Here is a 15,876-nt window from a genome sequence, read left to right as displayed (position 1 = left end):
GTCTTACGATAAGCTCTATGTTGTGTTTAGACTCCACTACAACATCCCCACAGTAATATACCTTGCATACTGATAATACAGATGACATTTTATATTCTTGTATTATTCACATCTTATTTCTAATACATATCTTGCTTTATCCCGTAGACATGTGTGCTCTCTCTGAATTCCTAATCGTAACAGTATTAAAGAGAGTAGCACCATCTACTGGCGACTTAATATTAATATACATATCTTACAATTTGGGTTCAATTCACATGACAGAAAAGACTAAATTACCTTCCCCACCTTCCCTTCAATCTAAAGAAATCCTTTTCAGCCTCTACCCGTGCTCTGCCAAGTTCTGCTGTCAGCCATCCAGTGTTAGCGAATGAGCCAGTTGTGCAAAGGATTGACAGAGGATCTTAGGAAGTAGTAGCAAATTCACCCAATGTTCCATGTGTAAGCTTGGAAAGGATGACAACCGTTCATCCGATGGACTTCCCACTTGGCAGGTTTTTATTTTTATGAGGACCCCAAGAAGTGCAGTTTCGAGTGCGAAGGTGCTAGTATGAGCGGTTCTCGAAAAAGCAGCAAGCATCATAACCTGTCAATTGCAGGTTCTGAAACATGCACGTTTTGAATCGACAAATATATATTTTTTATTTTGAAACGTAGAACGAAAGTAGAAAATTATGAGGCCTACTAAGATAATTTCCAGTGTATGTGACTGACTTGCACTAGCCAGGCAGCAGAATAAGCCCACACGATGGCGCCTTGAGGCACGGATAACAATCCTGAGAATTTAACAGGGTCGTTAGAATAGTCAATGAATGAGATGCATCCTTTGTTTTGGAAATGCAGCCCAAGGGTCATCCTCATCCACTGACCCTTGACCGCAGCTGTTTGACCTTCATAATGACACCGCCCCCTTTCCCTATAACCAGAGCCGCGTATTTAACTAACAAAGTAATCTTCTGCATCGGCACTTGTCTTCAACTTTTTAATCACTTTTTTTGTCAAAGTCAGCTTAAAATATTCGCATTTGATCTGAATAACTTTTTGCACCCATAATAACAAAAAGTGAAAATATATCTCGTTTTAAATTGATGGATGTAATGTAACGTTTTATTTTCTTCCCCAAACTGGATAAATGCATTTCATCCCATAGCCCATGCACCCTCCCTCCCCCATCCCCTATTAACAAGTCAATAGAAGCAGTAGCTACAACCTCTCTGCCTCTTCAGAAGTCGCACGCATGTCCGTTCAACATCTGCGCTAAACGCTGGCGAGCTGCGGTCGTGTCAGTGTCAAACCTCGCCGTGCCCGGGATACCATGGAAGAGTCGATGGAAGGTGCTGGTCCTATCTTCTAACGAGATCTGAGCTGCTTAAGCATGTCTTAATATAGCCTATTGAACTAGGAAGATTTTGGGGGTTTACTTTTTTGGGGGTCAAGTGTTGCTTGTTTTTACAATATTGATTTAACAGTAGGAAGAAAAGATGGAGATACTTTTTGCATTATTTTTTATTTTTACTAACGAGGTTCTGGCGTCCCGGTATGGCATGGCCAATAACCTCCAACCATACATGTGAGTACCATTTGCCAGTTTTCACTGTGTCACTCCACTACCTGTAAGCAAACACACGTTTCAGTGACGCTTTCCTCTCCTTAACATTTCCTTGCGGACATGACCGTCACTTTCGTTTCCTATTTAAAGTTATGAGCCTGGATAAAGAAAACAATCCTAAATTGTTTCTGTTAAAAAGCATGAATTAATTCATACGAATATTTTCTTTTTGCAAACAACTGATTCCGCGTTCTAAATGGTTAAATAAGATAGTGTTTATTGTACCAGCAGCTGCAGGTTCTTGTATTCTACGGCAGAGGCAAGTGTTTACCGGGAGATCTTGCTTAAGGATGATAGCCGCTGCAGAGCCTACTACTTTTTTGTCCTTGGCGAGCGACCAAACGACTTCATGTAGATCGTATTGCACTTTAACAGTGTATCGTAAGTAGGCTGTGCTACAGGGAACAGTAGGGGGACATCAGTAGCACCTCACCCTGTCTGTAAAACCAGACAGGGTATTGTGCAAAGAATGGGTTGAAAGAGTAATCCTATCCGTACAACGCAGTTCCTTAAACTATATCCAGAGTTTTCTCTCAGACGTAGGCCTCGCTACTTTAAAAACATTTATAACATGTTCCAATCCATCCAGATATATCGGTATATTTCGGTATCGAAAACCTTATCTACAAATATAACATCTATCTTTCTGTTATAATCATTTGTTTTACTAGTCATGTGTAAGAAGAATACAATAAGACAATTAGAATTAGGAAAGCAGTATCTTCTGCTTTGCATCTGATCTCAAAGAGCGAGGTAAGAAAAAATTGCCATTAAAAATGTCCTTTATATTATCCCTAAGCAGAGCACAGTATTGCAGTTTAGTCTGACTGTCGCAGACGAGAACACTCTGTGCGACCAAAGCCTCGACGTTCACCTTGTGGCTTCATATTTCCCAATAGAGCCCCCAAAGCATTATGTAAAACATTTTTCTGACATATGTTGAGTCTGTCACATTTTCTTCTGACACCTGTGTTGTGGTTCCAGGCCCAACGTGTGTGTGGAAAGGGAGGTGGCGATGGTAGCCCAGAGGCAGCCCTGCGTGCAGGCCTTCACACGCATGGTCAAGGTGTGGAAGCAAGGCTGCGTCGGACAGGCGTGGTGCATGGGCTATGAAAGACGGTGAGTCCCCACCCCGCCTCCTGCATTCACAACGCTGTCTGTGAGACCGCCTCCTAGACTCTGCTGTCATAACTCCCCCTCATGTACCAATTCTCTAGAGATACTTGACTTTACACGTCTTTTCCTCCTACAAGTACAGGTCGACTGCCCAACATGAATACAGGATATGAGTCAAAGCCTTTTTTGCCTATTCTCCCTGTTCTGAAATCACACACATCCAAGTGACAGAATCAAACTCAACTGCAAAATAAGAAGTACCCCGAGGAGGCGCGTTTGTTTCTTTCCCCGGTTGCCTCATCATCTCCCTGTTGTACTTTGATCAGGGGGCTTTAAGGTCGTAGCACACAGTGTAAGTGCAAGGTAGAGTCCCATTTGGACTGCGGTTACAGGCTGTTCAGTGAAAGGGTGTTTCCTGGGCCCACAGAGCTTTGTAGCAGAGTGCCAGGGCAAGCATCACCCGGGACTGAAGGGGAGCTGTGTTTCTACCCCCCCCCCCCCCACATACACACACACACACACACACACACACACACACACACACACACACACACACACACACACACACACACACACACACACACACACACACACACACACACACACACACACACACACACACACACACTCATGCGCACACGTTGGATGCACTCCTCTTTCTCATGATCCTGCCTGCTTTCTCTGTGGTTCTGCAGTCTTTCTTAGTCGCGCCAGGGCCTTTGAAGACATCCAAGGGCCACAATTAGTTATCCGTAGACAACAGTTTTTTTCACAAGGGGTAATGACGGTGGATTGGAGAGAGAGGGGTTCTAAAGTACAGGGATAGACGCTGGAGCGAGGACTAGCTTCCCCCGCCTCACACTTTCAAAGTCGACTTAAAAGACTGGGAAAATGTTAAGCCGATTATCGTGCTGTTTGTTACCTCAAAAGGTCTGTGTGTGTATGTGTCTTTTTCTATAAATCGCTGTAATCAGGTAATTGCAACCTTAAAGGCACCTGAATATGTATCAGAAAGTTAGTCTTAATCTATAAACCAACAGGTGACCCAAGATTAGAGAGAGACACGCACACGCACACGCACACACACGCACACGCACACGCACACACACACGTTAAGGTATTTTAAATGCTCTCTTTTTCATCCAGTGAAATTAATCAAAAGAATGTTCTAAATTAACGTTTTACACACACAAGCACATAGTATTTTATTCCACTCATTTTGTTTTATAAATTCCTTAACTGCCAAAACCGTGTTTGGTTTTCCTTTGCAGGACAGCCTACTATACTGCCTTCAGACAAGTGTACAGACAGGACTATCAGACGGTTTACAAGTGTTGCCCTGGATGGTCACAACTGAACGGAGAAGCCGGGTGCCTCTATCGTAAGTAGTATTTTAAATTGAAAAAGAAAAAATATCCTAGATCAAAACAAAAGACACAAGTTTATCTTCAGAGGTGTGAGGACAAAGTGTTATAGCATTTTGCAGAGGTGGTTGATATACGATTCGGCTGGTGGAACGATGAGTTTTCCAACATCCCCAGCACTGGGGCACAGCTCCACATGGGGTGGTCTTGAAAGAAGGGTCAAGGGGTCACAAGGTGTTCTGTTCCACCAAACTCCCTGGCAGATGTTATCAGTCCTCGCCATGCACTGCATCTGTCTTCCTAGTTTAAGAACAAGATACAGGAAGAAAAATCTTAAAAAGTCCCCACTGCTCAACCATCAGAGTAATGAATTTACTTTTAGAAAAGCAAAGGACAATCTGAGCTTACTTCAGCGCCCCTCTCCCATCTGAGCCCCCCTCCCCTTCTGCCATCAGACTTTAGATATTAATCCACGGTCTTTTTGAGTGTAGCAGTAAACCCTGACATCCACCCAGTGGCATCACTGTTCTCCTCTGACACCAGTAACCGGCAGTGAAGGTGTCACTACTGGCATATTAGAGCTTTCCTTGAGTTTCTGTGGTGATGGCTGGTCTAACCTGTGCACATTGATTGCTCAATGTATCACAGGTGCGCAGCCTCACCCATTCCCAGTCTTATCAGTCAGACTCGAGCCAGGTGAGTCTGTTTAAACCAGCCATCAACCAGACTCCCTCCACAGTTAGACTATGTAGTCTGTTATAAGTAAGTTACACGCGGTGTTACCACGTATAAGTTAGTTATACGTGGTGATACAGTTCCGAGACTTCCAACTTGGTTCCATCAGCACCTCTCACAACATCAACATTCTAAGACCCCCAAAAAGCACCACCACCTCGATGGAGTTGAATGACCTTTAGTAGACATTCTGAGGAAGAGGAAGCCAGAGCGAGGTATAATGTGCCCATTGCCCCCCCCGTTATCCACAGGTCCCTCGTTGGGACTGGAGGCAGGAGTGCCGAGCTCCCATGGAGCGTACACTGTGGGCCTGCCAGCGGCTCATCTCCTTGTGGCTGGGCTTAGCTCCACACCACTGAGAGCAGAGAGCAGCTCTTTGATGGGATTGTACAGCCGCTGATCCACATTGCATATTCTGCATACCTCAGACGACACTCTTGCCAAAGCCGTCACCCAAAAACAACCTGCATGTTGCCGGTCTGACCTGGTGCTCTTCTTGAGACTGCTCCCACGGGTTCCAGTATGCTAGGACCAGCCCGTCTGTATGACGCTCACAGCCTTCACATCCCCCAACGTCCCAGGTACTGCGGCTCCCAGGAATGGTTGGCTTATGGGAAATGGCAGGCGATTCGGCGGGTTACAGACGATGATCCTCATTGGATGTGCTTTTCATCGGGGTGTCATTACGGGGTCTGTGCTCTCCTCAAAGCACCTTTTGTCTCTGGGGAAGAGGTTACAGTATTAAATGATACAGGAGAATCATTAGGACTGTCTAGGAGTCTGGTTTGTTTTTAAACACAAAGAGTCGTCTTAACAGGCATTCCTTCTCAGTGCCAATTGATGTCTGCCCCCCCCTTCGCTAAGTTGGGACGGTTTTGTTTTTCTTTTTGCGCGACAATGTTTGCTGTCTTCGACTTGAGGCAGGGCTTTTATCTCCTGTAACCGAAGACACGCCGGCACTTTGACAATGGACAAACTAATCATCCTTTTCTCTGAGACATTGACTCAGGATAAAGGGAAGCTCACACCACAATCCTCCTAGATCTGCTCACTTAGCTATGTGCTATCAGTACCTTGTCTCAGTCAGCACTGTTCAATCCGTTGAGAGTGTTTTCACCAGTGCATACAGCATCCAAAAGGGAAAAAACATCACCTTATGTAGAACTTTAAGTGAATGGCACTTACAACATAAAAACGCAGAGCAATGGGAATGCTTTGTGTTTAGTTGGTGATTTAGGGCCGTGTGCCTGTGGGGTCTCTTTTGTCTTCCCTTTTCCCACTGTCCTTTTCTTTTCTGTAGGTCAGATGGCATATCTTACTTGTGTGTGTGTGTGTTCCCTAATAAAATGTCAACAAAAACTAATTAGGCTAACGACCTGTGGCTATTGTGAGAATTATGTTGTAGAACCAGCCTAGATAGGGAGGGGGGCCGGGAAATACTTATATTTTAAATGTCTTCTCATCTCATAATGACTAATGACAAACATTTTGTTACCATACATGTCCTCTTTTGAATTAGGTAATCAGTTACATTCCACAGTGAATTGGAGCAGAGATTGACTTTTAGGAATAGGATGTCCAAAGAAAGTCCAGCACACAGGGCTAGACTGAAAGCCACTTGAGTCCCCATTTCTTTACCGTGTTAGATCTTGTAGAAAGCCGAGCACTCAATCTTGAATCTACATCCATTAAAAGGCTTACAGAACAGTCAAGAATGGCTCTTTATGCCTGGGAGCCAGTGTACTAATGAGGAAGTGCCTGCAAAGGGCTGTGTTACAGGCTCCAAAGAACCTGAAGGTGAGTGTTTGAAATTGGTTTCCTTTGAGTGTTGACCTGATGACTGTTTGACTCTCTTGAGTCTGGAGGCCTCGACTAGCGACACTCAACTCGTAGTGACTTCCTCCTCCTCAAGTGATCTGAGGACCGCTAACTCATAGAGGGAAGAAACCTTTAACCCTACAAGTAGCCACCAGCGGGGTGAGAAGGAGCAGGCATGGCCAGGAGTGGGGTAAGGAGCCCCATGTTGATTGACAGCAGCCATGTGCCATTGTGAGGGGTGGGGGGGAGCAAGGACAATGGCTCCTCCAGTTCTGTTGTTCTCGTTAGTTTCCGCGAGGCCTCCTTTTGTTTCCTGGCTGGACAAGACTGGCATTGGTCGCCACGTGGGACACAGGCACAGACAGACTATTCCATGTCTTTCTACAAGTTTCTTGTCTAGTCAAGCTTCTTCAAGATAAGAAGCTTGTGGTTAACTTTTTGCTTACTATTTACAGTCATTTGATCTTAAGTGATTTTAAAATACAGTTCACAAGGAGCAAGTATGGATTTCTTAACCAAAATTGCCTCCAGGTATGTTGTTACATGTGTTCACTTCACATAGATGTGCACCAAAAGCTAAATGAACATGCAATGAATAAAAAAAAAAACTGCTATTGACCCCATGCCACCCGCAACCATGCTTCAAACTATACCAACTAAGTATAAGACATCTTGCAGTAGGCATAATCATCTTGGCCTTAAAGTGGTCATTTTATGTAAGGGATACAAAATTGACATAAATGACACATATTGGCTGACTTAAGGATTTGCATCTAACCTGTCTGACTATCTCTGTATTCAAAAAGAGCACAAACAGCTGTGTGTCTTCATTTAATAGGGCCAGGGACAGCACTAAACTGCCTTGTATCCCTGCTGCTATGCCTTCTGCTAAAAAACACTGCATGCAAACGTGTCTTTATGTAGTCCTTCCTAATGGAGCAAGGTTAGCAAATACTCACCTGCCTCTAGTTCTAGTCGAAGGTATGATAAATCACTTATGCCCTTTTCGTTCTAAACAAGTTTATTGTTGTCTTGTGTGGAAAATTGTGACACCATCTGAGCAGCAAACTCATTTTGACAGCCGTCTTTGGAATCTTTACCTTCATTCGAATAGTTTTCCTGAGGACTGATCAAAGTCCCTCTGACACAGCTGCCCTCGGCGTGCCCAGGTTTTCCCAGAAAACCCTTTGGAATGGCACATTCCTCTACACTGTAAAACATGATTTGTTGCCTCAAACACAGTGCTTCTGGTCTTGCGCACAACAATTACAACACCAAGCGCAGGCCAGAGGGTATTAATACATTTTTCGTGCCTGAATTCTGTTAGACACTGTCTTTCGCCTCGGGCATTCTTGCGAGGGTCAAACAGTTTGTCGGAGCCAAAACAAACATCAGGCATTTAAAATAAAAAACCCAGCTTCCTCTGTCGCTCATGTGGTCGCATGCCCCCGTTTTGTTTTGGGACCAGAGCCGGGCGTTTGGCACCTGCTTGCTCGGTGTCTAGCGGCCGGCGTTAGTGGTTGACCCCTGGCTCTTTGCGGAGGCCGCTAATCCCCTCAGTCTTTGTCGCAGAGTGGAAGCGATCGCAGCCACGGACAACAGTGGGTTTTTTGCGCGGGCGGCCACAGCGCATGCCGCATTAAGGACTTTGTGTGGGGAGATTAGACGGTGTCAGGGGGCACTCAGGGTCAGAGTGATCAGAGGGCAATAACCAATGACCTGGTCTGCTGCCATACTCTGATATGAATGAGAGCAGAGTGGGTTTCCCCCCCCCCATTTGATGTGTGGGCCCGGCACTTCATCTGAGTGACTCTGATCTTCTGTGATCGAGTTAAGTTGTAATAACAGCAATGAGCGAGCGACTCATCTGTCTGATCAGCGCTCACAGCTGCTGCGGATATCCTTGTCCTGAGGAATTCCTAGCGATGATGTTGTACAATTCAATTCTGCACGGTGGCTCAGTTGGCCGTATGTTTCTTTTTTTTTGTCATTTCATTCCTTCTCTCATTCGTCGACGATAAGGGCCGTGAACTTACTGAGCGAGTGCATTAACGTTCAGCCCGCTACCAAATGACAGTGTACTTAGTGCTAATGCAGACAATGTAATGTGGTATGATTATTATAATACCGCGGTAGCTACATAGTGGGAAAGACTGGAAGTCATCAGAGGAAGATTAGGGGTCCGGAGTTGCTCTTCCTGTTCCTGGGGTAGGATGTCATTGCTCTCCATAATTGGACTCAGTGAATTTTGGCCCCACATTATGAGAAAAGTAGATGAAGAGTATGTGTTAAACAATGAGCTTTGTGTGTGTGTGTGTGTGTGTGTGTGTGTGTGTGTGTGTGTGTGTGTGTGTGTGTGTGTGTGTGTGTGTGTGTGTGTGTGTGTGTGTGTGTGTGTGTGTCTTTATGTATGTTTGTGTGTGCATGCATTTTTGCGTGCATGTGTGTGGGATTCTGTGTGTGTGTGTGTGCGTGTGTGTGTGTGTGTGTGTGTGTGTGTGTGTACCTGTGTTTTTGGTTGCTTGCATTTATGCACTTACTGTGGGAGTGTGTTCTATGCATTCATTTGAACACACACACACACGCACACACACGCACACACACACACACACACACACACACACACACACACACACACACACACACACACACACACACACACACACACACACACACACACACACAGTGGGTTCAGTTCTGAGGATGGCAACACTTTGGTCCGACGGCTGAGCAGGTGTCTGACGACAGCGTCATGGTAACGGCCGACAGGCGGATGTTTTGGCTGGGCCGCTCTCTGCAGGGGGAGCTGCTGAAAGACATGGAGGACATTACTCCGGCCCCTTTAGGCTGCTTAGAGGGGGGCCCCATCTGGATCTAAAATCCTCCCTGTGTCACATGCTAGGTGTCGCAGCAACACCACACACTCTCTGGCCCCAGTGTGTCACACTGTCCACAAAACAGTAAGCTGTGGGACAAAACACGTGTCTCATCGTTAACATATTGCGTCAGTTGTATCAGTGTTTCTATTGTAGGTATATGCTGTATGTTGTCTATGATAACTCTTTATTTGGGACCTGAGGTTCTGAGGGGAGCCATCACAGAGACCAGACACCGGTGAGGGGCGGAGTTAAGTATTTTTTCCTGTTAGGTAACAGATATTCTACTGAAGAAAACTCATTTGCATGGCTGGATGAAGCTTTCAGGAGAAAGTGTATTTCTACACAGTAGAAAACACAGTCGATTTGAATCCTTCAACGACACTTTTTATAGTTGACCTCTGCGGTCCAAGTTTTGTCTGCTATCTTGTTGCTTCCAGCAACAAGTTTGGCTGAAAAAAATATGTAGCAAAAGAAACTGAAACCTTCTGCCTTCAGGTTTGAGCTTGTCTGCCAGACTTAAGATATTACTCTGATTTGGGGTAACTCTGACAAGTAACCCCCCCAAAAAAGAACCACGTACAGCCGTGGGTGCTGACAGATCCTGCACTGGCCGATGGGATTAGACAAGTTCAACAACGCAGATCTGGCAGCCGCTGCTTCTGGAAGCTGGCTTCCCGAAGGGGTCTCTCTGCAGTGACCTGAGGAAGGATTGGTATTTAAAATCCTGCTGCGATCAGACTCTCCGGAGCTCTCTGGCTCCATTCCCCGTGTCCACATACTGTACGGCCATGTCGGCCCTGGAGGGGAGGTGGAGCAGTCCGGCTCTCTGCACCTCTCACCGCCGGGTTACTGTGTGACTGATGATGCTCAGTGGAGCGCATCGCAGACAGCTGCATCTCACACCGAGATCAGCCTTAATCCACTGTCAGCCAAGCATCTAGACAGTCTCCCTCCAAAGTACGACACGACACAGCGGCCCACAGACCGACACGCAGACAGACAGACACACTTAACGTCCCATCACGTTAAAAGTGACGCCGTCTCCGGGAGGCTGTGGGTGTCTGGAATGTGAAGTTTCCTCCGCTCTTTGGGAGACTCTGATCGGTAACGCCTTTTGAGGCTGCAACAGCGTTGAGTGCAATCACACAAACACACACACACACACATCCACTGCACGCATGCGCAAGCACATGCAGAGCAACACATACACACACACACACACACACACACACACACACACACACACACACACACACACACACACACACACACACACACACACACACACACACACACACACACACACACACACACACACAACCCAATGCACACAGACACACATAGACCCATTTGAACGCACAGCTGATTATTTTCTCACTTAACCATCCACAATAAAATCGTCTTTCACCCGCTGAGTGTTCTCCACTTCTTAAGGATGCCGAGCTGGCAGGCGGCATGTGATTGGTGAGTGTGAGCAGAAGGAGGGATCAGGGTGTTAACAGGCCCATGACGAGGCTCTGATAGATCCAGGTCGCAGGGCAGATCTTGGAGACACCAACCGTTTCCACATCACTCATCAACATCTCTTCCTGTTTATCCGTGCCCGTCTGTCTCTCCGTCTGACTGTCTGTCTGTCTATCCCACAGCGGTGTGCAGCTACGGTGTGTGCTTCAATGGAGGCCGGTGTCGGGAGGGCTCCACCCAGCTATGCCACTGTCCGGCCGGCTTCAACGGACCCAGCTGCCAATATGGTGAGTCGCCCAGACAGTCTCTCCCCCGGCGTCCTCTTCTGCTCTTCCTCCTAATGGGAGGAAGAGCACTCGGACTCCGGTCTGAGTTCATTTCAGGCTAAGTTAACGGGGGAAAAGGTGCTTCAACTCCCGCTGCTAAAATATGATACGGGTAACAGTTCGCTAGTCCGATGAGTGGATAGAAACTGAAAGAAATGCTATTTCGCTATGTGATTACAATCGCTTCATTGGTCCAACCAATGATTCTAATTAAATCTCCCAACTTTTCCTATGTCAGTAATCAAATTTCTCAGCCGATGCATGGATAGCCGCTTCACTTCAACAGTGTGCTTCATCGCAGCCAGTCAGACGCTCTTTATCAGCGTTCCATTGTGAAAACAGAGCCCCTGAGGTAAAACTGTTGATAGCACCACACAACAGGAAATTCCTCTTAGTGCTCACTTTTCATCAGACCCCAGCCCCCCCCCCCCCCCCCCCCCCCCCCCCCCCCCCCTCCCCGACTCCCAGACTGCTTAATCCCATCGGATACTGTCACCCTGACGGAGTTAGATCGCTTCAAGGGGCCAAACAATGCAAGCCCACTCTCCAAAGTCTTATCAGTTTCAGCCGGCTCTTCTCCCTGCTGGACAACATCCCAAACATTATTCTTGTACTTTTTTGAAAGTATTTGTTTTGTCACGTCACCTCCAACTCACCGGCTGTATATCGAGCGGGCGCTGACATGGAGGTTGGTCTGGCCTAGAGACAGATGAGGTGAAGGTGGTCTTGCGTTGAGCTGCAGTGTGTTGTCTGCATGAACAAAGTTTTTCCGTACCTGGTTCTTGTGCGTCATGACTGGACCAGTACGGACAGATCCTAGTCTGGGTGATTGGCGGTTTGCAGCAGTAGCTAGCCAGCGCCGGCTCACTTAAGTTGAATGGAGGAGCTGATCATTAAGACGGAGGCTCCTTCGGTTCTTGGAGCCGCTGCCAGGGGAAAGCTCAGTCCGGATGGACCGTCGGGTGTTTTAACCAACCCAACTGTATGGGGGGGGGGCAATCAGGATATTGAGAAGAGTGCAGCCATGTGCTGGGGGCTATCTCCCTACACAATGTCTCTCTCTCTTAAGTTTAATTGCACATGTAAACACAGCTATGCGAGCGCAGCGCAAACATTCAGGAGCGCAGGAGAACCAGCGAATGGCTCTTGATTGTAATCCACCAATCATGGGATGAACCCTCTTGTGATTAGAATGTAAGTCTCTCTGTGCAATAAATAGCAACATGCTTCTGCTTTCCTAAATGTGTGTGTCTGTGTGTGTGTGTGTGTGTGCGTGATGTTGTGCACTGTGTGGTAACGAGTCTTAGTCTCCCTGATCACGGCTGTTATGTCAGCACGTTCTTCACTCCCCCCTGCGTTCAGCTCTTGAGGGATAGCCTTTTGGAGAACACTATACCTGCCAATTATCATGGGTCCATAAGTTTTATGGGTTGTTGATGCTACAAGAATTAGTGTGTTCGAAGGACACTGTGTGAGTGTGTGTGTGTGTGTGTGTGTGGATGTCTGTGTGTGTAACTGTGGTGATGTGGTGGTGTGGTCAATCACTCTCTGGTTTTCTTACACTAAAGAAGGGGACATGTGGACACAGAACAAGAGCAGTGTGCCCGATTGATGGAGAATAGGCGTAAAAGTAACTAAAGAGCCGCCTATTGTAGTACGGGAGGTCGGCGTCTTTTGTGATGAACATCTTTAAAAGAGATGCACGGTTGTTGGTGTTGGTGTTCGAGGTCATCCATCGGCCGCTCCGGTCCACGTCTATGCGAAGCTCCACTGAGCTCTTCTGCCATGTGACAGTCGGGATACACTAGCATTGTTGCCCGGGGTGATGGATAGCTGTCACCAGAGAGGCCGTAGAGAGGTCTAGCTGGTAATCAGGCACCTGGAAGACCCTCCCACCACACGGCCCACCTATACTGGGTGCGTGCAAATGCAGCGGGGGTGGGGGTGACATCACGTCATGTTGGCTCCTAACGGTCACCGTGGAGACGGGTGTGGGCCCAGCATTGATTCGCCCTCGCCGGTCGACGGGTGTGGGCCCAGCATTGATTCGCCCTCGCCGGTCGTAACCCGTGTAATGGTGGGTGTTTGACACCGGCGCTGATAAAGCCAGAGTTAGCGCCTTTTGTTGGCCGGGGTCTCTGTGGGTAAATTATACGTTTTACGACGGCGTGCCCCCGGGCCAAGGCGAATGGCTGCAGGCACAGCACAAAGTCTTTCATTCCAGCGGGGTCCCCCTGACTTCACCTCTGATGAATACCGCTGTTCATTCAGTGCCCGCTCTTCACCGTTGTCCAACGACGCCGTAACATTAAAAAGGGTCCAGACGCTAGCGTGTCTTTGTGCCTTGCTCACATTCTTCCAGCCTGTGTGGATCTCTCTGCGGTTGTCCTAGCACACAGCGTTCCCCGCTCCTCTAAGCCCCAAACTGTTTTGATCGGGCTAACCCTTTTCAGTGGCGTCCGTCGTTGTTCTTTCCCCGACCCCCTTGTCTTCCTGTTGGCACATGTTTAGATCTGTGTCGAGGGAGGGGAGCACCAGCCGCGGTACGGTGGATCCTGGATGCCGAGTAGGGCACAGAGGCAGCGCTTTAAAGAGACGACTCACACGTCGCGTCATGACTTAAAGGTCTTGTCAGCGGCTGGGAGCATTCCTGGGCAGTGGCGTGCGTGCGGGGGGGGGGGGGTGATGTGGTTGGCCCGTGTTTGTGTGTAGCAATTGGTCCACGTTCATGCTCCTCCGAGGGGGCCAATTAGTCCCCCCGCTCTCCGTCGTCGTCTGAGCTGTCTGTTTTGCTCTTCGCTCGCTTTGGTGATGTCTTAACCGGTGTTGAACATTATAATTAGGTTATGTTGTTTTTAACCTAGCTGTTAGCTTTAAATCCGTTGGTAAGAGGAGGAATGTTGCCTCGGCGGGGGGTTTGAGACCCCTCTAAATGACTGTAATCTACATTTATTTGGATGGATGAATTACCCTGCTTTGTCATTCTGAGCAATTATGCATTTGTGAGATAATCACACTCATCGTGGAGCTTGCATAATGTTTATGTGATTGATGAAGCCGTTTATAAGTATAAGTTGCTGTACTCCAAACTATGACTCTGATCCCAGCTGTTTCAGCTGGCAGTACTGTAATTGACCCAGAAACAAAAGGCATTCACATTCTCTGTCTCTCTCTGTCTCTCTCTGTCTCTCTGTCTCTCTCTCTCTCTCTCTCTGGCTCTCTCCGTCCCTCTCTCTCTGTTTCTCTCTCTCTCCCTCTCTCCCACATTATGTGATTACATTTGTAAATGGTAATTACACAAATATAATTACAGGTTGGGCCATGATTTCAACTATTTACCTATTTGCATAGTCAGAAATCTGTTCTCGGGGCAGTACAGTTCACTAATAAATAACTATTCATCAAGGTGATTCATTTAAGACATCGAGACTTGTATGTCATGGCAGTGGACACCTTTGACACGCAATGTTGATCTTCAGCTTTATCCACGCTCCATGCTTCCAACCGCTCTGTCCTGTCTTTCCCCTCGCGTGTTGCGATCGCAGCATCAGCTCTTTCATCAGCAGACAAGTGGTGCTCTTTGAGGGGCTGTGCTGGCAAGACAGATGTTTTCATACCAGCCACATCTGGGCTTCACCGCACGCATGCACGCGCACACACGCACGCATGCACATTTGCACACACACACACACACACACACACACACACACACACACACACACTGACTAGAGGACTATGAGGGCTGTATTAAAATTGCTTTAGTTTTCACTGACACAGCGGCAAGACAGAGGCGTCTATATAAGCTATGTTAAGAAACCACTGTGAGAAAGGTGACACAATTTATTAACTAGAATTCCATCAAAATGTACCTTCCCAAAACACAAATTATGTGTTTGGTCATCTATGCTTTTACACTCAATGATTGGAGTGCAGGAGCCCAATCGATGTAATGCTTCAGTGAAATAAAGGGTCAAGAAAACTCTCTGTTGCAGTGCATGCTTTCCCCCCCTCTCCTCCTTTCATGGTACTCGGCCATCGGCTCATATCTTGGCTCAGACTGAGGGGTCACCGTAATGGCAAACCAAACTGACCTGCTCAGCCCATCACTCATGACCGCCCTCCCCGGTCGATGGCTATCATTATTACTATAATTCTGTAGTCACGCCTGAAAGCATCCCAGGCATGTCCTTTGAGTTGAACCCCCACACAGCATTGAGTATAGGTTTTATATAATTCATGGCCCTGCAGATAGTCCGAGAGAACCAGCACCCAGAAATATATCGCTCCCTAGTTATGACATAATTATTCATTGTATTTTGGAATTATATATCATCATTCATTTGATAATAAAACATTATTATTTATCTATGTAATAAGATATATTGGATCCCTATAATTTATTTACAGCGTACGTTTAGCAGCTTAAATCAGTAAATGATGAGTGCATCCCTTTCTCTCTAATAGCCATGGGACGTCATCATCCCTAAAAAATGACCTTTTTACATCATCCACTGAAACAATAAAACTATGCCTTGTGGGATCAATTATTTCTTGGAGCATGAGTG

General features: G+C 46.9%; 1 protein-coding gene and 1 long non-coding RNA gene across 2 annotated transcripts in view; one reads left to right on the top strand and one right to left on the bottom strand.

Moving 5' to 3' along the window:
* Positions 1-1,202: 1,202 nt before the first annotated feature.
* The window catches only part of megf6b (multiple EGF-like-domains 6b), a 59,975-nt gene continuing 45,301 nt past the window's right edge, over positions 1,203-15,876 (top strand). The window contains exons 1-4 of the mRNA XM_030375830.1: positions 1,203-1,570; positions 2,594-2,728; positions 3,997-4,106; positions 11,168-11,272. Coding sequence (XP_030231690.1) covers positions 1,482-1,570; positions 2,594-2,728; positions 3,997-4,106; positions 11,168-11,272 — 439 coding nt within the window. The 5' untranslated portion in view covers positions 1,203-1,481. The remainder of the gene's footprint in view (positions 1,571-2,593; positions 2,729-3,996; positions 4,107-11,167; positions 11,273-15,876) is intronic.
* On the bottom strand, positions 4,100-7,747 carry LOC115557760 (uncharacterized). The gene is made up of 3 exons (XR_003979244.1): positions 7,602-7,747; positions 5,309-5,545; positions 4,100-4,389 (listed from the first exon to the last, which is right to left on the bottom strand). It is a non-coding gene; the product is annotated as an uncharacterized LOC115557760 (long non-coding RNA).

Source organism: Gadus morhua, chromosome 13, assembly GCF_902167405.1.
Source record: "Gadus morhua chromosome 13, gadMor3.0, whole genome shotgun sequence".
NCBI lineage: Eukaryota > Metazoa > Chordata > Actinopteri > Gadiformes > Gadidae > Gadus > Gadus morhua.
This window is presented reverse-complemented; position numbering and strand designations above follow the sequence as displayed.